At 42.6% G+C, this 20,858-nt stretch overlaps 3 protein-coding genes across 6 annotated transcripts in view; 1 reads left to right on the forward strand and 2 right to left on the reverse strand.

The window, feature by feature from the left end:
- nav3 (neuron navigator 3) overlaps nucleotides 1-5,865 on the reverse strand; it is a 217,769-nt gene extending 211,904 nt beyond the window's left edge. For both annotated transcript variants that reach the window (XM_086022785.1, XM_086022784.1), the window contains exons 1-2: nucleotides 5,645-5,865; nucleotides 5,480-5,535 (exon numbers count right to left, since the gene is read on the reverse strand). The gene's annotated coding sequence lies outside the window, so the exon portion shown is untranslated. The remainder of the gene's footprint in view (nucleotides 1-5,479; nucleotides 5,536-5,644) is intronic.
- On the forward strand, nucleotides 21-7,335 carry csrp2 (cysteine and glycine-rich protein 2). 3 transcript variants are annotated; one of them, XM_086022794.1, is made up of 7 exons: nucleotides 67-149; nucleotides 1,260-1,325; nucleotides 2,859-2,975; nucleotides 3,430-3,598; nucleotides 4,430-4,559; nucleotides 6,144-6,237; nucleotides 7,151-7,335. In XM_086022794.1, exons 3-7 carry the CDS (start codon nucleotides 2,864-2,866, stop codon nucleotides 7,225-7,227), a joined length of 582 nt encoding a protein of 193 aa, XP_085878920.1. In that variant the 5' UTR covers nucleotides 67-149; nucleotides 1,260-1,325; nucleotides 2,859-2,863; the 3' UTR covers nucleotides 7,228-7,335. The 3 variants fall into 3 exon arrangements, with proteins under 3 accessions (XP_085878919.1, XP_085878920.1, XP_085878921.1); XM_086022795.1 differs by having other exon boundaries at nucleotides 1,281-1,325; XM_086022793.1 differs by lacking the exon at nucleotides 1,260-1,325 and having other exon boundaries at nucleotides 21-149.
- zdhhc17 (zDHHC palmitoyltransferase 17) lies at nucleotides 7,292-20,492 on the reverse strand. The gene is made up of 17 exons (XM_086022792.1): nucleotides 20,376-20,492; nucleotides 17,434-17,537; nucleotides 17,239-17,361; nucleotides 17,092-17,169; nucleotides 16,607-16,751; nucleotides 16,103-16,167; nucleotides 15,117-15,279; nucleotides 14,912-15,037; nucleotides 13,822-13,964; nucleotides 13,545-13,647; nucleotides 11,772-11,894; nucleotides 10,952-11,014; nucleotides 10,770-10,863; nucleotides 9,958-10,041; nucleotides 9,380-9,537; nucleotides 9,206-9,300; nucleotides 7,292-8,791 (listed from the first exon to the last, which is right to left on the reverse strand). Exons 1-17 carry the CDS (start codon nucleotides 20,436-20,438, stop codon nucleotides 8,653-8,655), a joined length of 1,869 nt encoding a protein of 622 aa, XP_085878918.1. The 5' UTR covers nucleotides 20,439-20,492; the 3' UTR covers nucleotides 7,292-8,652.
- Between the last annotated feature and the right edge of the window lie 366 nt (nucleotides 20,493-20,858).

Raw genomic sequence — 20,858 nt, forward strand, 5'->3', positions numbered from 1 at the left:
GCCCCGCCCACCTCACCCTCGCTAAAAAACGAGCACTGTGCTACGTCACCGAGACATTACGGCGCAACACAGTCGACGCGACGTCGTCCTTTGGAATTTTGCCACCTTAACATCTGGAACTGCCTGCTTGTAGCAACATCTACCAAAAGGTATTTTTCTATATGTATGTTGCACAAAGTTTCGAAGTAAACATGTCGAGTTATTTATTGATTGTTCGCAGGCGCGTGAGTTACCATTTTTAAATCAATGTTTATGTGGTATGCGTTAGTTGTAATGGAACGTAATCGGTGTGAATGTAACAAACCGTTTCCCTTAGTTCTCATTGCTTTCTGACCATAAACATGCTACATGCCGAAAAAAACATTAAAATGATGGTACTATAATACAGCTACATAATACATGATCTACAATACAGTGGTTCTCAAACCTTTTACAAAGAACAACTCAAAAAATACTTAACTCCCCAAGTGCCACCATCATGATCAACCTGCAGTTTTAAACTACCTGAAATGTGGATTTTTTTTTCTTAAGTACTTTAATTATTATTATTATAAAATGTAAACCTAAATTAAATTAATATTGGGGGGAAGGAGGGGTGCGGACAAACGATGAAAAAATAATAATAATGGCGATATGTAACCGTCTGTTAGGCTTGACTTTTCCATTCGCTGCCGATACACAATTTGATACCCGTTTCACATTTTTCGTCGTCTGTGGGGTGGATTGATTTGATGCACGCCCACCCCTCAAACCCCGAATGGATGCTTGCGGCCCCAACTCGCTCCCACCTTTGCACGCCACTGAACTAAACAGAGAATTACATACAATACCACATAGCTTTGCCCTACAAAAGTTGGTACAAAAGTTAATGCGAACACTCAATGCAAAAGTGAATGCTAACACTCAATGCAAAACGCCATAGACGAGCTAACAAACTGAGTATCGATGTTATACCAAAATAATGTTGCCGTTTTTTTTTTTGGTGGACTGGAACAGATTAAGAGCATTTCAATGGGTGAGGATGATTTGAGATGCGACCACCACTGTACAGGTGGCATGTTCATGACCTAGGAACTTGGGAAATCTTGATTAACCTAACCAGTTTGATTCCATTAAACGCATCCTTCGTTGCTTCAGTTATAAAAAGGACATAGACAATGTGCTAAAATTGATTTTTGAAAAATCACTAACGTGAACTTTAAAAAGTCATTTTAGTGTGAACTCTTGACTTTCTGTTGTCTATTATGCTCTTGAGTCAGCCTGGCATTGTGTTGATCCAGATGTGAGGAAGACAACAGAACAGCATCTGGCCAGATAATCACATAGTAAGTCATGTCATCACATCAAGGTCTTCAAATGGCCCAAATGGACACATTTCGGGGCGGGCCAGGGTCTGTAATTACAGCCAGACGCAAGTGCCGATGCATCAAGGGAGCGATTGTGACGTCATGTTTCTTGAGGGTCTGCGGTCGAGCTTGCCGCGACACCCCCATCGCCCAGGGGCATTCCTCAGGGTATTAAGTCGAGTTTATCCTGGTCTTTAGCCCCAGGTTGTGAGTGTTGGATATTTTTTCCCCCGCCCAGAAAGAATGTCACTACCATTTTTGATCTAGAAGAAATTTCTCAGAAACATAAACATGAGCAGCCTATAAAGTCTACAGCAGGGATGGGCAACTTAAATGCTGGAGGTGGCAACAAGTTTTTGTCAGTGCTAGTGGGGGCCCACATAGGACCATGCACTTCCAAAGCAGAGGACAAAAATGCTATTTTAAACATGGACAAAATATATGCAGACACAAAATATGTGCTCTTAATATAGGTCATTTTTGATAATCATACAGTTTTCAATGCATGTATAAAAGAACCACTATCCTCACAACAACAACAACAACGGATTTGAAGCAAACAACAATATAAAAGCACATACTGTATTTTGTTTTTTTCAGTGCAAAGGGTTCTCTTGCATAAAAGTTACCATTCAAGGATGGCACTAAACTGCTGAAGAAGAAACCGACAAAGTGCAAGAAGTCATTTTGTACATTAGTCACATAAATCAACTCACTCAAATTTTTTAGGTATATTTTTGTCCTGAACATAATTTCAAATCTGCAAAAAAAAAAAAAAAATAGGCCTATTCGCATTGTAGGCAGTATAAGACCTAGTGTCAGCGCAACTAAGACATGTCTGCCATCTAGTGGCGATTGGTGATATTACAACTTGAAACAACAGTCGACCCCTCCATATTCACAGTTCAGCACACGAGGATTCACATCTGCACCGATTATATTTTTAATTAATTGTTGGGGGGGGGGGCATTAATCAAGGGGCCACTGCCATGAGCCGCCAGTTGCCCATCCCTGGTCTACAAGCTGTAGAAAGTGGAATGGCTCAAAATATCTCTAAAACTTCAGGTTCAAGATTTTGACCATTTATGGCAAAAGGGAAAAGTGTCATAAGGGAAAACGTTCTGGCTGCTCAGTCCAAGTCCAATATGAGCAATACGAATATCAAATGAATCATTTAATCTTCCCAAGCTGATAAGCTCCAACAAATGCACTTATGACACAACATTATTCCAGCAAAATGCTTGTAGTTTTGTTTCATCCCTGTATGAGGGTTACTTCAAATACAGCCTGCTGTGTTTGAAGCAATTTCAATGAGAAAAGTTGGTTTGAGGTGAAACATTTTGGAAGTCAACCGACAGTCGAACGCGTTACAAACACTTGCTACCATTGTAGAGTAATTCTGCTCCTCTCTGTCAGTGTTGATCACAACTATTCATTTTTTCAAAGGATAAATTGTCAGAATGCTCTAAACTCCTGTTTGCATTCCATTGCCCATATTGTCACCCGTCTCAGCCACGATGCCGAACTGGGGCGGAGGCAACAAGTGCACGGCGTGCCACGGCACGGTCTACCACGCCGAGGAGGTGCAGTGCGACGGCAAGAGCTTCCACAAGAGCTGCTTTCTCTGCAGTGAGTACCTATGAGATAAGCGGGCCGGGTTTGAGAGGGGCGCTTGTTGTGCTCCAGTGAGATCACGCTGCGGTGAAAGAGCGGACTTGTGCCGACCATCTCAGCTGGAAACGCGCAGACCTCACGCGCAGACCGGCACCGAGCGACCGGGACGCACTCAGAACCCGAGATGTTGCCTTAGAAAGTCTGACAAAGACGGGCTTGTCGCAGTTGTGCAGATGATGAGTAGTGGGGACTTTGTGTCCTTGGCTCCATGCCCTTTTCTCGATTTTTTCCCCCCACCGTGGACTTTCACGAGCTTGTACCAAGAATGGCTGGCCACAATCGTTTTTTTGCCACTTCCCCTTCCCATTTAAACAAGACTAAAATAAAAACTACTCACCTTAAGTAAAATCCTAAGTTAGACCTCTACGCATTGAATGAACTAATTGGTGCGTGTGTGTGGTCCTGTCAGTGGTGTGCAGGAAAGGCCTGGACAGTACCACGGTGGCCATCCACGACCAGGAGATCTACTGCAGGTCGTGCTACGGCAAGAAGTACGGTCCAAAAGGTTACGGCTACGGCCAGGGGGCCGGCACGCTCAACATGGACCGAGGGGAGCGACTGGGGATCAAACCCGAGCAGTAAGCGATGCTCTCCCAACTTACTTCGCATTCACAAAAGTGAATGTATAGTCCACTTTCAGATTCTTGCTAAACAGGATTTGGGATTTAGGTCATGGAAAGTAGTTTTGGTTTTCATTCTGAACGGAAAATTGCACAAAAAAAGTGTTCTTGTATAGATAATGACATGTTTCTTGAAATTAGATACAATTTTACGCTGCAAAACAACAGTTTTCTGCAGTACTTTTTGGGTCTCAAATAGTACGATTCCCACAAAATTCTTAGAAAGAAAAAAAAAAAATCCAGACAAAAAAACCAACAACTTTTCCTTGTAATTTTTTCACAAGAAAAGACAACTTCATTCCAAGGATTTCTTTTTTCCTTGTGCTGTCAAGCGATGACATTTTTTAAACTAATTAATTGCAAAATATTCCATATTTCATCGCATTTATCAACTACAAGCTTGTAACAGATAGACAGACGTCATAGGTTGGATACATCGTAATTCGAGGACTGTACTTCCCGCATCCGGTTTTTTAGCGCTCTAATGACTTGCTTTCGTTTCATTGAGTTGGATGTTTGCACAATAACACGGCAAAGAATGTTGTTATGAAAAATTGAGCCAAAGACACACCTAACCAATGTGTTTATCCGACCCCTAGACATCCGCCGCTTCTTATTATGAAAGCGTTTTCTTATGTAACGAGCTGCACCAGATCACAAAGCGCCACAAAGAGCTTCATTCAGGAGGGCTCGCTGTCACCCTCCACTGAGCGCAGCTCCAGGGCCTCCAGGGGACGATATTACATTCATTATCGACTGTCTGCGTTGTGCCCGCCTCTCTCTCGACAGGTCGCAGTGTCACAAGCCCACTACCAACCCCAACCCGTCCAAATTCGCCCAGAAGTTTGGAGGATCGGAAAAATGCGCTCGCTGTGGCGACTCCGTGTACGCCGCGGAGAAGATTATGGGCGCGGGCAAGGTGACTGTTCTAGCTTCAGGGAAAAAGTGGAAATATGAGCTGCATACACACCCATTCACATCCCCTTATGTTGATGACCATTTCTTCGAGAAAACAATAATCCTTTTTTTGTTGAAGACAAGGCGACATTTAAAAAAAAAAAAAAAAAAAGGCAATTTCCTCAAAAACCTTGACAATTTTCTCGAAAGATATTTCTTTTCTTGGAAAATGTGACAGTTTTTACATGATTTTTTTTTCATCCGTTTTCCCAAAACTTTTTGGGCTGTTTTTTTTTTCTTTTGGTGAATGGGTGTTGGGGCCTGTTACTTTTGCGCAAAATATTTAATGTCTTTCTAGAAAATTTGCCATTTATTTTCCCCGCAAAAATGTACCTTTCTTTTGTCAAATAAAATAAGACTTTTACAACAACAACTGTACAAAATACAGCTGTTTTTGTTTTTAACTTTGGTCTTACATTTACAACCCACTACCCAAAATCTTTTTCATTGGCTTCACTTGCGGTCCACTACAAACTAGCAAAGGCAAACTAGCAAAGGCAAGCTTGCAACAACTTTTACGTGTTCAACTTTCATCATTATAGCTTTAACTTTACTGGCATTCAAACATTCTAAAGCAAAATGGCGAGTGCAAACAAATCCATGAATGCACTAACAGTACAGTAGTCACAATAGCTAAAGTTCAATTGTAGTTGCTTTATTTTAAAATTACTTCAAGGGCTTTGGCACTGAAATACACCAAGAAAAATCATAGCAATCCATCCAGTCTCAACAATCTCAGTGAAGCAGTAGTCCCAACAGCAATATCAAATCAGTTCCAATAAGTGTATGTCATATCATGGCAGTATAAATTCAATTAAGTGTTCTAATATATTAGTAAAAAGAGTGTGAAAGCAAATAGAGTGGGACAGAAAGTAAACTTACCAAGCTTTTCTTTAGCAGTGAAGACCCCAACCAAGGCCACTTGAAAGCATAACACTCTGTAAAAAAATCATCCATTTTCCTCATAAACATGCTCCAGGAACCATAAATCCAAGGCTATATTGCATTACATTGATTCTATTATGTTGGATAACACCAACAACTTACTAATTGCTCCACGTTTTGATTTTGATTGTAGTGTCTTTCCCCAGCTGTCAGGTCATCAAGTCCCACTTCCTGTGCACTTTCTGCAAAGGACGCAATCACATTTCAGCATTCCAACCATAGGCTGAGACGAAAGCCGAAGCCACGGGGTGCTAACAATAAACAGCAGAGTGGCTAAGGCCAGGGGTGCTCAAGTCCTATCCTCAATCCAGCCTCTTTTCCATCTCTCCCTGCCTGCTGCACACCTGATTCTCATGACCACACTCATTATCAGGCTTGTGCAAAGCTTGCTGATGAGTGGATCGCTTGAGGCAGGGAGAGATGGAAAAGAGGCTGGATTGAGGATAGGACTTGAGCACCCCTGGCCTTAGCCACACTGCTGTTTATTGTTAGCATTTGCTTATCTGTGTATGTAATGTGGTGAAATTCCTGTTCTTTTTATGGTTGACAAATTCACATTAACTGCTCAAAAAAGAATCTGTGTGTTCATTTGCGCCCACAGCCGTGGCACAAGACCTGCTTCCGCTGTGCCAAGTGCGGCAAGAGCCTGGAGTCCACCACCCAGACGGACAACGAAGGAGAAATCTACTGCAAAGGTGACATCCAACTCGTTTTTCCCTCCCCCAGCACTGAAAAAGGTTACAAAATGGCAGACATGCATCCATTGTTTCTTGGTTATTGACGTCATGAAGGGCTTCACGAGCCACATCGTTTCAGCTGACTCTTTTGTGCTGATATTATACAACAATTTAACAATCTTTTTTTTTTAACTGTAGAAGCATATTTGGGCTTTTATGGTGAATACTTTTCAAAGTCAATAAACTGTACTGAGAGCAACTGAAAAATAAATAAAAATAGAGCACCACTCAACATGACAGATGAGAGATAAATATAACAACCGGATCCAACATTTCATCACTGGCCCTTTAAATTTAATTTGTGTAGAATGTGACATCAATGACTTCAATCAGAGGAAGCAGTCACATGCAAAATTTTTTCTCATTTTGCTTTTCTGCTCATCTCCATGTCAACCCAGCAAACAGTCTGATTTTCGACTCAGAAGGCTACGGCGAACCATTTACGACTGTTTGGCTGTTTCTCACACACTAACAAGCTGTTTGAACTTCTCACTGACACCAAAGTGAGATAAGAAAAGCAGGCCAAAAAGTGCATCCACACACTGTAAAGGCACATAAAGCTTAAAGATGCTTTTGTAAAACTTGACGAGCAGGAATGTCGCATCTCAGCTTCAAATGACACATTTGAAGCGGACAGAAAAGATTACAGGAGTTTTCCAATGAGAACGAATGAGAAGTGTTTCTTTAAAATGACATTTTAAAGGAGGGCAGATCAGTATTCAAGCATGCACTGCTCATCAGAAGCTAATTTAGATCATGATAACCTGTGCATCCAACAAAATTAAATGCAGCTCTGCTTTGGCTTTGGTGTAAGTGTAGTGTTTGCTTCATATTTATATCTTGGATTAATATCTTTTATTGGTCCCCACAGCTTGCTATGCCAAGAACTTTGGCCCGAAAGGATTCGGCTTCGGCCAAGGAGCGGGGGCCCTGGTCCACGCCGAGTGACAACATCGTCACCATTACTTGCCGATTTTTCAAATAAAACAGGACATCGCCACCCACATAAAAGTTCACATTTGACTGTCTTTTATTATTAAAGCCATTAAAACTGAACCATGCCCGTATGTTTTACATCTGAAGCGGAGTTAAAGTGATGTGGGCAGAGAGAGAGAGAGAGGCACTGGAAATGATATATTATTTTCCCGTGTATATATTTATATACAGTATACTGTATATCCCCAGAACGCAACTGACTTTTTTTGTTGGAAGAACTTGTGAAACCGGGGCTGCTTTTTGTGTTGACGGGCGAAAAAAACACCAGGCCCATCTCGCATGATCACATTTCTGCTTTTACAAAAAAAAAACACAAAAAAAAACGTCTAGTCTTTGCTTTACAATTTGTACATCCAGTGGTATAACAAACCCATACATGACATTTGAAAATAATTAAAAAAAAAAAAATGGATGGGTACAGTCCACAAGCATGGAATATAATACATAGTCGAGGGGTTCACTAGACACAGGATTTAAGGGTTAATGAAACAAATGGAACAGAATGCACTTGCCAATACGTAACACTGAGTATATACAGTGGCCTGGGGGAGGGGGTGGGCATCATACATGCAATTGTGGGACACCAGTGTTGGACATCACTAAAAGCTACAGTCACTTCTTCGTGTCCGTGTCATTTCGTCCCCCTCCTGTTGATTCAAAAAACTAGAGACAAAAACAGAAAAAAATGAGTTCGAGATTATTTATGTACACATTCTTTACACGCCGCCTCACATACGGGAAAAGTAAACAATGGGGAAAAGGTGCTGCTGGGCCCTTTTGTTCAGTAACAGCAAAACCAAAAAAACAAAAACAAAAATCAGTGCAAGTTTGTAGGCAGACCAAAAAAAACCATACATAAGACTTTACAGCTTTTTGATATAAACACATGGAATGAACCTTCCTGTCCTATAATCCATAATAAATACACCATCCAACAGCTACAGGTATACGTTGTAATATAAAAAGCCTATTCAGCTAAAAAAAAAAAGTCAAAAAATGATGGAGCATCTCATCGATAAATACATTTTAAATAAATATACCTGTGACACATTGGATTTTTTGTTAGGATATTTGCCGGTCCAGAACTCTGATAAAAAGACATTCCCTTATCTGTAAATAAAAGAACATAAATAGAGTGAAGAGGGGATACTGCAACTGCATCTCTCCTAGTACCAGAGGTGCTTTGATTTCGTGTCGTTTTGTTGTCCATCTCCCTCTAATAGTGGTGACAAAGGGGCGAGTGGGGGTGTGGGGGGGGGTGCCCCTTAACAGCATGCTAATCCCGTCCGATGTTTTGCGTGCTGGTCCAAAGGAGTGCCGATTTCTCACAACAAACGAGTACCTCCCCCTCCCCCTTCTGTCTTCACACTCCTCTTTTTACACCAGCTGGTAGCCAGAGCCCGACGTCTGGTCGTAGTCTATTGTGTACTGCGTGGTCCAGTCCACGGCCACGGGCCGGATCAGGCCGCAGCAGCGGACCTCGAAGAAGTCGATGAGGTTGCGGACGCAACCGTGGCTGCAAAACAGGCATGGACCAACATAGGAATGAAGGCTTAAGGGCTTTTTTCAAGACATCAGGAGGCTTAAAATCTCTGTGATGCGTGATTTCATACATTTGATTGATGATGCATTTTTTCTCCTCGCACTTTGACTGTCAAATAGCTTCTTGTGTCATACTACAATTTTCTCTCGAAATAATAATGACTTTAGTTTTGAAGCAGCTTTTTTTAAATGGCATTTTTGAAGTCACATGGTAAAATGGCAGCGGCGCACATCAATCCTTGTCTGTAGTGCTTTTGGCTTGTGCTTGCCCAGGTTATAAATGAACCACTTCTAAAATGACAAGGTCTGACAAACCACAGGGTTGCAGCTGTGGGAGACTACTACCGCATGGATCGGATCAGATCAGATCAGATCCTTGAATACTTACTTGAAGGGGCTTTCGATGGACGTGGCTGTGACTTTAAAGTGCTTGTACCGCCGAGCGTTCATCCTCTCATTGGTGGTGATTCCTAGAGCGGCGATCTGGTAGGGGGACAAAAATGGCAATGTCAGCGGGTCTTATTTATGCTAGATGGTGCAAAACATAGTGAGGTGTCCAGACCTGATAGAGCTGACACATGATGAGCACAGCCACCCACATGAAGTGGAAGACGCTGTTGAGGAACATCCAGAACATCCACGGCGAGCAGGCGGCGATCTGGGTCAGGTAGAGCCAGAAGCCGTCCTTGGCGTAAGTGGTGGCGCAGTGGATCCTCCAGTCTGCGGCGGACAGAGACGGCGTTCGACACAGAAGGAAGTGACATGCTCAAACGTGCTACACAACCAAACATCACAGTTGCTCAGGTAACAACCAATCACGGTTCACCTGTTTTCTGAAGCTGAGCCATGACTGGTTATTATCTGAAACCCTGAGCAACTGGGAGCAACAGCAAGCGGCAAAATGGCTGCCCCGAGATGGGTGCATTTTACTGCTTAATTCGTACTATATTCCACAAACACAATATTAGTCAGAATATCAAGTTGAGACTAGTGGGCCTGCATGGAACATATTACTGTAAAAAAAAATTGGGGGGTTGTGTCCCCCACTGAAGTGATTTGCCACCATTTTGTGGCTTCTTTTGGGAATGCCCAAACCCTTTTAAGGGGAGCGTCAATTAACACCCAGGTGGAAGCACTCACAGGAGATGCAGCCGTACATCATCCAGCAGATCATACACAGCAGGAAGAACAGGTAACCCATGAAATAGCGGTGGTTCCCGCTTCCTGTGGACAGAAAAAACAAACGTCACTTCCCGCTTTTGTTTGGAAAAGGAAGAGTTTGCCGTGAAATGACTGTGGGGGGGAAAAGTGGTTTTAGTTAGAAATGATACTCTCCTCACGCATGCTTGTTACTCGCAATGGATATGAAGTCTGTGACAAGCTTGTGCCAAAACACCTCCAGAATTACGAATAATAGCCCCCTAACCAATTTAGCTAGTTTCGAAGGGGTGGTCTCGTCTCATGCAAATGAGCCGCCGCTCATCGTGCTGCTGTGGGGGGCCGACATGATGACTCAGGACGGCGCCTGTTGAATCCTCAGTCTAAAACCACGAGCCCCACGCAGACATTAAAAAAGCATCAGTCAATGTCATCGTGCAGTAATGTACCTCTGCTGTCTGGTATGATGTGACTCTATTTCCAAAGCTGATGCCGCTATATGTAGCATGTTCAAACAAAGTGAAAGGCCCGTGTTTCTTCATCATCAGTGGTCATCTTCCCTTTCCTACTTTGAAACACTCCAGTGGGGGTGTGATCTGTTTCCTCGCTCTAAAAGCTTCATCCGGACCATCTGCTTCTACGAGCCCCCTGTTGCTCCGCACTTCCCCCGCTGTCTCTGTCCAACCATTTTTCTCCTAATTTAAGGCTCCGCTTTCCTCTTCTCTCTTAGGGTGGCCTATCATCATGATGACGCCTCATTTATCAGCTCAAGAGTAATATGGTCCGCGACGTACCCACGCAGTTGCCCACCCAGGGGCAGTGATGGTCAAACTTGGCGATGCAGCGGTTGCACACGGCGCAGTGTTTGGATCTGATCGGCTTTCGTATCTGCGCCGGGACAAAGTGACACAATCGATTCTTGAATAGTCATAGTTGTCCTTAAATATGAGAGGGGAAAAAAGTGATCCCGGTTTACCAAGCAAGTGCTGCAGAAGATGCTGAGATCCAAGCTGCCCGTCTCTGCCAGCTCCACAATAGTCTGGAGGAGGGAATAAAGCAGATCAGAATGATTAGAAAACAACTTATGATGGGTACACAACTATCATAATAGGGCCAAATTGAATTCAATGACCATTTAAAATCTTGATTTTGTTACTGCACCAAGTTGAACTCCTGATCTTGTTTTTTTAGATTTGAGCTTGTTTATTTGATATGGGAGATTCAACTTCATTTGTTTGCAACATTATTATGTGGTGGACCACTGATATGCTTTTGTTTACTGGGTTTGAACGACAACTATATAAAAAGGTATCAGATTGGGACATTGTCAACTGAATACATAAAAATTAAGAAAGTTGAGACAATTTGTATGCGCTTGTTTTTTTTCTTAATGCCTTGCCGAGGGATCGGCTTGGGACTCTATCGGCAGACACGCAAACGCAAATGATTCGGACGCAGTGCACAGAAGACAAAGATTGAAAATCATTTCCTGTCTGTAATTGCTTTTGTGGGAAATCAAGGGATGGGGGGGGGGGGGGTCCTCTACACAGGGAAGGCAGAAGCTTTGAAGCTCTCAACAATGCGGGATATATTTAGCATGTTAATCAATGACAGGATGGGGAACCCGGGCCCCTTTTGGTGTGTTTTATAGTCCAATAATGAGGGAGAAGACACAGGGGCTTCTCGCTATGCTAGGCGGCTGCCATGTTGCATTTCTTCTGTATTCAAAACGCCCCACATTGGAATGCGACAGTTTGAAAGCCTCAACTGGGACTGCTGAAAAGTGATGATTTTACCTTTTTCTTCTGCTCCTCGGAGGCTTTAATGATTCCTGGGTCTGATTTCCACGATTTGCCAAAGTTGTAGAACAGAGCCAGCGTGTTTATGAGGAATGGCACATGGACTGTGGCAAAGGGGAGATGTGCGCCGCCAGGTCAAGGAACACAGTCAACGCTCACGTCATACTGAATAAACGCTACGGCACTGATGCCTTTTTAAGCCTTAAATGGGGAACCTATGAAGTTTTCACAACACAGCATAAGTGTCCGTATGTCAGAAACATGCAGCAGCATGTCCTCTAATGGTAAAGGGAGGAAAAACGACTGCAGACAAACAGTGACAATGCGGCAAACCACAAACAAGAGAACACATGCCAGCACTCAAAGGGGGTGTCAACGACCCATGTATGAAACAACACTGAAAACTCACGGTCAACCGTGGCTTCTTTCAGAGGCTGAAACAGTTGTTGCCAGATGTTGTACTTTACTGCTGACAATCAAAAGCCAAGATATCACTTTAACGCAGTTGTGGACAAAGTCTGGCCACATAGGAAGAAAATGCTATAGTGTGTATGTAAAATTATTATTAACAATTAATCATCATAAATTGGTGTACAAAAAATGAATTTGATAATACAGAAATGTACGGTATGTGTATTTTTTTAATTTGACTTATAAGAATTCTGTTACTTTGGTATTAAAAAGAGAACTTTTTTTTTTAAAGGAGTAAAACTCAATTAACCAAATTATTATCGTAAATAATACATTTTTGTACATGTACATCTGACAGTCAAGCCAATCGTTATTTAATTTGACTGTTTACAAAAAATGTTTTATTTATGAATTTTAAATAATGACATTTTAGAAAATGTGAAATCCATTAATTTATACAGTAAAGAATTCGATAGAACTTTTTCAAATGTACATTTAACAGGTACTATTACACAATTTATTGTAATCATAACTATTAGTTATAAACAATCATAATATAACATTGTTTAAATACAAAAGTACATGTTCTTTTTCCCAATTTTCAAATGACCCGTGCTTGAACTCCAGTTTGCCCAGCCCCGCTCGAGCCCATAAATCACAACCAGTGTTGAAATGAAGACACCCAGTGTGTCTCTTTTCATCAAGCTCAGGTCAAAGACATCTGCACTCACCCTCCCTATTAGTGCAGCAATGAGGCATATGATTCAATGCCCTCCCCTCCTTCAATTAGCAGCTTCCAAACAGAAAGGCAATTCTTCCCTGAACAGGAAAAAATAAAAAAATAAAAGAACACACATGCAGCCAGATTCTCTCTCTGCCTGGGCTGTTCCACTTCAACTCTCCGTTGATAAATCTAAAAACACAGAAAAGTGGCTAACAAGCTCATTTGCACACACATATCTTGGACACTCCGCTTTGCCATCCATCCCGATTCATGCTTTGGGTTGTTGGGCTCTTTTAAGCCAAATAGATTAAAACTCAGCCCATAGCACAAAATTGTTTGTGTTCTGTCTAAATATAACTAAAGTGAAGGGAAAGCAGTCAAATCGGTCTCATTTACAACCTCGATTATGTCAGATGTACTGGAATGACCAAGAAGCTTTAATTCCACATTCCCACTAATTCCTCCGCTATTACTAGACAGTGCTCTACACGCAGGCGAACTGCCGTCTGGTGGACATTAGAAGCCATCTGTCAATATGACGGGTTGGTGCAGGTTTGCTCGTGTCACATGACTCCACAAAATGAGACAGAGGAATGGGCCTGTTTTCCACACACTGGGGTAAATCCCAAAAGGATATCATTCCAGAACCAGTAGAACCAAGTTGTATACATCCAAAACTTGGTGGCCAGGTAGATTCCCAGCGGGAGGGCACTGTGCATGGAGTGGTCAAAGAAAACCCTGGAAGACAAACGACATCCTCGAATTTGACCGTGCGTGATGACAAATGCTTTTAGGGGATTTATTGTTAGCACAATGAATACAAGTTCAATGGGGCGTGGGGTTGACCTTTTAACCATAAAATATGAACTCTTCCGACAATGAAAGAGGAAACACGCTCCCATCCAGACTTACTTGGAGAGAAACTGCACGGCCACCCAGACGCCCACGTACATGAGGCCCTTGATAAGCCAAGAGTCGATGTCGAGGTCGGCGATGAAGCCCACCAGCCAGATGACCAGGAAGGGCGTTCCCAGCATCACCTTCTGTCTTACCTCCTGCGGGCAGGCAACAAAAAAAAAAAATCAATATTTCCTCTTGTCCATTCATGAAGTTTCCCATTCACAGCCAAATGCCTAGTATCAATTATTCATGTTCCGCATGCACGGCTGTTCTCATTCTGCTTTGCCCGGTGCTGTGAATATCACATCATTATTCTTGTGTGCTGCTGGAAAACAAAACAAAAAAATGCCTCAACTACTGTGCAGTTATTATGACATATGCCGAAAAAAAATAGCCTAAATCCATTTGTTAATGACACGGCTCACACCAAATCAAGTATAGATCACTAGGCAACAACACTTATTCTGCATATCGCCGGTGTCGGGCCAAACGTTTGTACCTCCAAAATGGTCACTCTTCAGGAGAGCCCCAAAATGGCAAGTTTGTTCAACCATTAGCTTTGCTGAAAGCAAGCAAGCCATTTTCAACACTTTACATTGGTCAATAATGTGTAAAAATAACACCCACGCCTGTGGACTGACAAATATTAAAGATTTTTGGGAAAACTATAAATTCACCAAAATGTGACTTATGAGGTTTTGGCCCAAAGCCAGCGATAGTCATTACACTCCATAAAAGCACTGTTTTCTTCATTAAAAACATGTCACAAAAAAAGTGTTGGTTTTTATTTTTGTCTACAACATGGTCATCTCAATTCATTCCAATGGGGAAAATATATTTGATATTAAGTAAACTGAACTTGAAATTGAGCATCTTAACTCATAAATCCAGCTTTCATTCCACTTAACGCATACATGAAGCTCCCTGTTGTCTCCCTGTAATGTGGCCATCACTGTCTTGTACAAGTATGAAACACACCATTAGTTCAGTGCTCCTTCCTGTCAGACCGACATGATGAAACGTGACTCATGACTGAGAGTTAACTAACAATTTTACAGAGAATTGTCATCAGCATGCCGTAATCTTCTATGGCTGCGCCCACCTTGTCCATCTTGAGCCTCTTCAAGTAGGACGGGCTGTCGTAGCCTTTGGCCTGCCGCGCTTCCTGCAAGTGATTGATCATCCACACGTTCTTCCTTTGCTTGGCGAGATCCAGCGGCGATTCACCCTGAAACGCGAGTCACAACATACAATAAGTAAAGTGAGTGTGACACAGAAAGTGACTTTGCGCAGAGCGATTTTAGTACCTTGATGTTCTGCGCGTCAACGTTGGCATTGGCGTCCAGCAGCAGGCTGATGACGGTGGTGTTGCCGGCCAGCACGGCCCAGTGCAGCGCCGTGTTCTTGTGGTACTTGTCGCCCAGGTTCACGGACACGTTGAAGGTGAGCAGCAGCCGGGTGGGGTCCACGCTGTAGCCAGAACATGAAAATGAAAGACGTGCTATCCTGCTACAATTGAACTGCACTACTACAAGGGGGTCCAAGGTTTCACGACAATTCTGGCAAATGTGCTTTTTCGAGGTTACGATAGCGACACAAGGAAGGAATATTGACTGTAATTATAAAAGAACGATGTGTTGGTTATTAAGAGATGACAGTGTGCAAATTTGGTATTGTGTTATTTATTTTATTCTGGAGGCTAATAGGGCACCACATAACATCGTCACGGCTATCGTATGGTAGCTAGATAAGAGCTTACTTCTGCTGTTTTTCCTAGTCAGCAACACCACCATCATCAGACGTGTGTGTTTACACCAGTGTTTTTCAAACTTTTTTGGAGTCAAGGCACATTTATTTCATTGAAAAAAAATGCCGCAGCAGACCACTGGCTGAAATTGTGAAAAAAAAAGCTTATATTTAACAATATAAGTGTTTATATATTGTTTATACATTGTTTATACAAGCATTTTTTAACATTGAAGAATGACGTTATGTCATAACGTCTTGGATAGGAATTAAACACAAAGAAAAAAGTATTTTTTAATGTTTCATATTGATACTTAGTGTGAAACGTGGGCCTGTTTGGATAAAGTGTCACTAATTCTCTTGCTTTTAAACAAAGACAATTAGCTACCTGCTGCTGCTACCTGCTGGTATGGAAGAGCACTACAACGTAGTAAACTAAATCATGATTACGCTGCCAGGCGCTAGACCACACATTAGATCATTTCCCACGGCACACCTGACAATATCTCGCGGCACACCAGAGTTTGAAAAACACTGGTTTACGCACCTGTGCGTCCTGTACGCCGCCCACATGAGGGGAGTCATGCCATTCTGGTCCATCATGTCCACATCCTGCCATGCATGCAACACAAGGAGAGGGTAGAAACGGCTGAAAAAGCAAATTAGATGAGAAGGCACATGAAGACAAAACGAATGCAATGTCTCCCTCAGGTGGGGAATGGTGGCGTAACCCAGAATGAAAATTCATCAGGCACCCTTGCGTCACACAAAAAGACAAATAACCGTGAGCACTCACATTCAATATCATGGACAAATTCATATGTATTGCAAATAAACGTTAAATTTCACCAAAATAAATGTCTAAAAACAGAGTGAATGCAAATGTACTGAGCTTAAGTTGAATACAACTGAACTGTACTTGGGAGTGATGCTTAAAAGTGCCACTAGGGGGAGTGCCGGGCTTCGAGAATCACAAATTTAGAGTTGTCAATGAATCTAACACGCATGTTTCCGGAATGTGACAGGATATATAGTATGATCCACATCTAACCTGTCCCTTGGCAATAAGGTAGGCAACAATGGAAGTGTGGCCAAACTGGGCGGCCAAGTGGACGCAGCTGCAACCCTCGCCGTCGATCAATGACGGGTCGGCGCCGTATTTCATGAGCTGCACCACCATGGATAGGTGGCCTTGTCTGAAAGAAAAGAAGTCATAAAAATCTATTTCACGGGAGAGGAAATGTTGGTCTCTGCCCCAAACCGCCACGAAAAGCGAGGGTGGGTTCACTGCATTCCAAATGGCAACCTGTGATTCCACAATTCAGTTGAACTGCAAATCTTGCATGCAACTGTATTCCCAAGGCAGACAATGACAGTGATGCATACGGGTTTCTTTTCCACCTCGCTGCAGTCATAGAGACGACGAAGAAGACTATGGGGGCTTTTAAAGGTCAATGCAAGGTGGAGGACAAGCTATCAATAATGCAGCAGCAAAGACACTTCACATGTTCACCGCAAAAGAGTTGGCGAAGGTACCTGGTGGCCCAGTGCAATGGTGTGGAGTTGAGGTCTCCTCCTAGCTGGTCCACTATGGCACCCTTTGATATATAGTACCTGTGGCAAAGTGTTATTAGCGCCTATGCCATTACTAGAAAGAACGCCAGAAAAAGGAGGGAGACTCACTTGACCAAGTCTACTCTGTTGTTAATGGCAGCCCAGTGGAGGAGTGTCACATTTTCTTTGTCCGGCTGCCGGACGTCAAATCCGGCCTCCACCAGCTCCCTGCATCGCTCAAAGATGCCGTACCTGCAGAGGAGACAAAGTAATGTTAAGGTGAATCGATTCCAAATCCGAGCAAAAGGCTCTATTTGCACTCACTGCGTGGCTTTAACAATGTCCCATGTGCTGTAGTCGTCCACGTGGTTCTTGCGGCTGACGTTATCGCTGTAGCCGTGGTTGAAATGGCTCTGAGGCTTGATTTCCTAAAGGTAAAAGAGCAGCACAGGTCATGTTTGCGCCAGGTTTTTTTTTGGCAATGCCTTATAAGCAGGTGCAGTCCAGACAAGGAGGCAGTCGGACATTTGAGAGTCTAAGACCTAGCAAAGTCAAGTGAGTACTACATCGTTCATACATGTTTCATGATCATCTATAAATGTTTCTGATCAACCAGGAAGGGAAGGCAGCGGTAGAACAGGACAACGCCAGCTAATCTAGTCCTGCGGTGGAAGATCTAACGTGTCACACGTGCGATGCAGCATCTGCGCTCACTTCTCACATTCAATTAGCCTCCACGGTAACGCGGCAGAACCGGCAATTAGCCTCGATGGCTTGAGAACACAACATATGCAATACAATATGCTATGTTGTTCATGGAGGCTAACAGGAGGTATCATATACAATATCAGGCAAATGCATACAAAAAAAAACATTTTTAGCTAGTTTACTGGCATGTTCACATTTTTCAAAACATTAATGCAACTTCAAATAATAGATAACAATATAATATGAATTATAAAAAAGAGAATAATACACAATATCATTTTTTTCTATTTTCTACATTTTATGACAGAAGAGGCTGTTTTCCAAAGTCGGCATTCATACTTGCAACAGGCATGATGCCACTTTTGAGGAAAAAGTAGTCTACAGAGATCTTGAAAAGTGTAAAAAAAAAATTAAAAACACACACACACACACACACGCACACGCACACGCACGCCCACACACACACGCACACCACCCCCCCACACACACACACACACACGCACGCACACACACGCACACACACGCACACACACACACACACACACACACACACACACACACACACACAAAACAGATTATGACCATAACACATGTAGCGATTATTATTCCAGCAGGCAAAATGGTGGCTCTCAAAGACTCTTTGTTAAAAGCTGGCTTCAAAGATTGATTGAAAGTGCTGACAATTGATCAAGTCCATCCAGGCACGGTGGGGAGTCTGTTAACCCACCAACAACAGATGTTAAATCATTTCCCCCCGACATCACTATCCCATGATGACACCTTCTCTCAATCGCCTACACCGGTGTCCCTTCACGCCACTCCGACCAAGTAAAAAGGCATTTGTCAGTGCAGCGATAAGTGCAATAAGCCTCTCCATTATTTACCTGATCACATGAAAGTGTTCTTCACAATGTATTTCTTCCATTTTTTAACCATGTTGGCCTGAAGTTGGTTTAGGGTAGTTACATGCTTTGTGAGGGGATGGTCACTGAAATTAGAATCTTGCTATCACAGCCTACATGACAACACTCAAGTTTGCTGCAACCTGAGTTTGAATGTAAACAAACAACTGCGTTTTTCCTGACAGCCGATTGTTCGTCTGCTGGCAAGAAACACACATACCGGTATAGCTCAATTTTCGTGTCCTATTTAGTGCTCTCTCTCTCACGGCCATTTACTTAATTTTAGTGCCGGCTCTTGTTCCTCTCTCTATCTATGGGCAGTGTGTCCAGCAGTGGGGCCAATTACCACGCAAACTGGAAGCAAAGTGTGGAGAAAGCAACAAAGCTGTTTTATTGCTGTCTGGGCCTAGCAGCAAAAAAGGGAAAGTTATTATGTTATTATAAAAAAATATGATATGAGGAAATGCACCCACTTCCTATCACGCCATATGGTCACACATCCATGTTAATATCCACACACGCATTGTATCAAAAACCATGTATGTCCATTTAGTAGATGTGTAAGCAGGCCAAACAGCATTATTGGATTACATGACATTCAGAGTCAATTGAAATAGGCCTCGTTTGCTGTTTGCAAATGTACTTTAATCATATATGCCCTTTCATGTATAATTGTATGTATACTGCTCTTTTATGTATACTGCACTCTTTTGTATAAACGTATTATTATTATGTGAATTATGCTCCACTTTCTTGGTTAGATCACCCGTGAAAAAGAGACCTCTGTCTATCTCAATATTTATTTTCTGGTTAAAAAATAAGTGTTCGATTAATTGATGAGCCAATGCTAAGTCGTTGCAAACATTTCAATAGTGACTACCCTTTCTAATTGGGCGGCTAACATGGTTTAAAATGAACTAAAGCCACGCAGTACGCTCCCATCACCCCTGTAAGCAACAATTAGGCAACAAACAGCCCAAATAACGCAATTACTGAGTCTTTGTTCTAGCAAACTGTTATTTTTAAATCGAAATGAGCAGCAAGTAGCATATAAGAAATTGGACCTTGATGGACACTCATAGCCATGGACGGATGTGTTTTAGTGCAAGTAGGTTATTACACGACACATGTCGTAAAACAAAAATAAGAATAATAATTGGATGTTAGTAATGCCTTCCCTAATACATGGCGGCCTTTTTGATGTTTGACACACATTTACTCCAGCGAGCGCTGTCAATGCAGCTCCGGAGCTACATGACGCTTTACTAATCATTGTCGTTACACGAAACGACATTCAACCGCGCCGTTTAGAATGCACGATAGCGGCTGTGCATTTGGTAAAAATCGAGGAAAACAGCCACTTTCGCGTGAAAATAACGCCGACATCCAGTGTGTGTGTGTATGTGTATGTGTGTGTATGCACTAGCAATGCAGCAGGAGGGTGCGTGTGGTGGGGGGTACCGTTAGCGCATTTAGCATCGTTAGCAGCCTTACATCCCACCCCCGCCCCCCCCCACTAGTGGTAATGCAGGGGGCATTGGGTCTTGCGGAGAAAAAGCACGACGAAATACAAAGAACATCCATGCCGATGCCCCGAATTTGGTTTAAGGTGTGCTCATGCGTACGCGCCCGAGCGACCAGTTGTACAAAACGTACCTCTGGATGGAGAATAGGGACGCAGCCAGCCTCTTTCTCATACTCCTCCATGACATCGGCCATCTTGGTGGTGATGCCCGCAGTGCATTGTGGGAAACGGGAGGCTGAGAAGGGGCACGGGGGTTTGTGAGGAGGGCGGAGCTGTCAAAAATACAAATAAATCGCTTCCTTCGTGTCATTTCAATCTACAATTGGGTGTTATTTAGCATCTATAAAAATTACCGTATATTTTATAAATTATATCTCAGATGTTGTTAATGCGGTGGCAAGTTCGGGCATTGTATTGGACAAATAATGCCACTAGATGTCGGAGTTACCCCATTAGATTACTATTACCTGTCGAGTAATCGTATAAAATAAACACAAACGCATGTAGTGCGATTTTGTTTTAGCTATTTGATTTAACTGAAATCAAAATACAGCAAAAATACAACTATTTTAAATTACCTTAATAGACTGTAATCCGGCGGCACGGTGGTCGAC

Source organism: Filicampus tigris, chromosome 22 (genome assembly GCF_054856515.1).
Source record: "Filicampus tigris isolate MCC_2025a chromosome 22, RoL_Ftig_1.0, whole genome shotgun sequence".
NCBI lineage: Eukaryota > Metazoa > Chordata > Actinopteri > Syngnathiformes > Syngnathidae > Filicampus > Filicampus tigris.

What these genes read in the sequence shown, in the direction of transcription:
- csrp2 (XM_086022793.1), top strand. Translation starts at nt 2,864, where the DNA reads ATGCCGAACTGGGGCGGAGGCAACAAGTGCACGGCGTGCCACGGCACG. An exon ending in CAAGAGCTGCTTTCTCTGCA is followed by an intron (nt 2,976 to 3,429) that starts GTGAGTACCTAT and finishes TGGTCCTGTCAG; the next exon opens with TGGTGTGCAGGAAAGGCCTG. An exon ending in AGATTATGGGCGCGGGCAAG is followed by an intron (nt 4,560 to 6,143) that starts GTGACTGTTCTA and finishes TTGCGCCCACAG; the next exon opens with CCGTGGCACAAGACCTGCTT.
- zdhhc17 (XM_086022792.1), bottom strand. Translation starts at nt 20,438, where the DNA reads ATGGCCGATGTCATGGAGGAGTATGAGAAAGAGGCTGGCTGCGTCCCT. An exon ending in TCCCTATTCTCCATCCAGAG is followed by an intron (nt 17,538 to 20,375) that starts GTACGTTTTGTA and finishes TTTTACCTTTAG; the next exon opens with GAAATCAAGCCTCAGAGCCA. An exon ending in GCCGTGCAGTTTCTCTCCAA is followed by an intron (nt 13,648 to 13,821) that starts GTAAGTCTGGAT and finishes TTTGTCTTCCAG; the next exon opens with GGTTTTCTTTGACCACTCCA.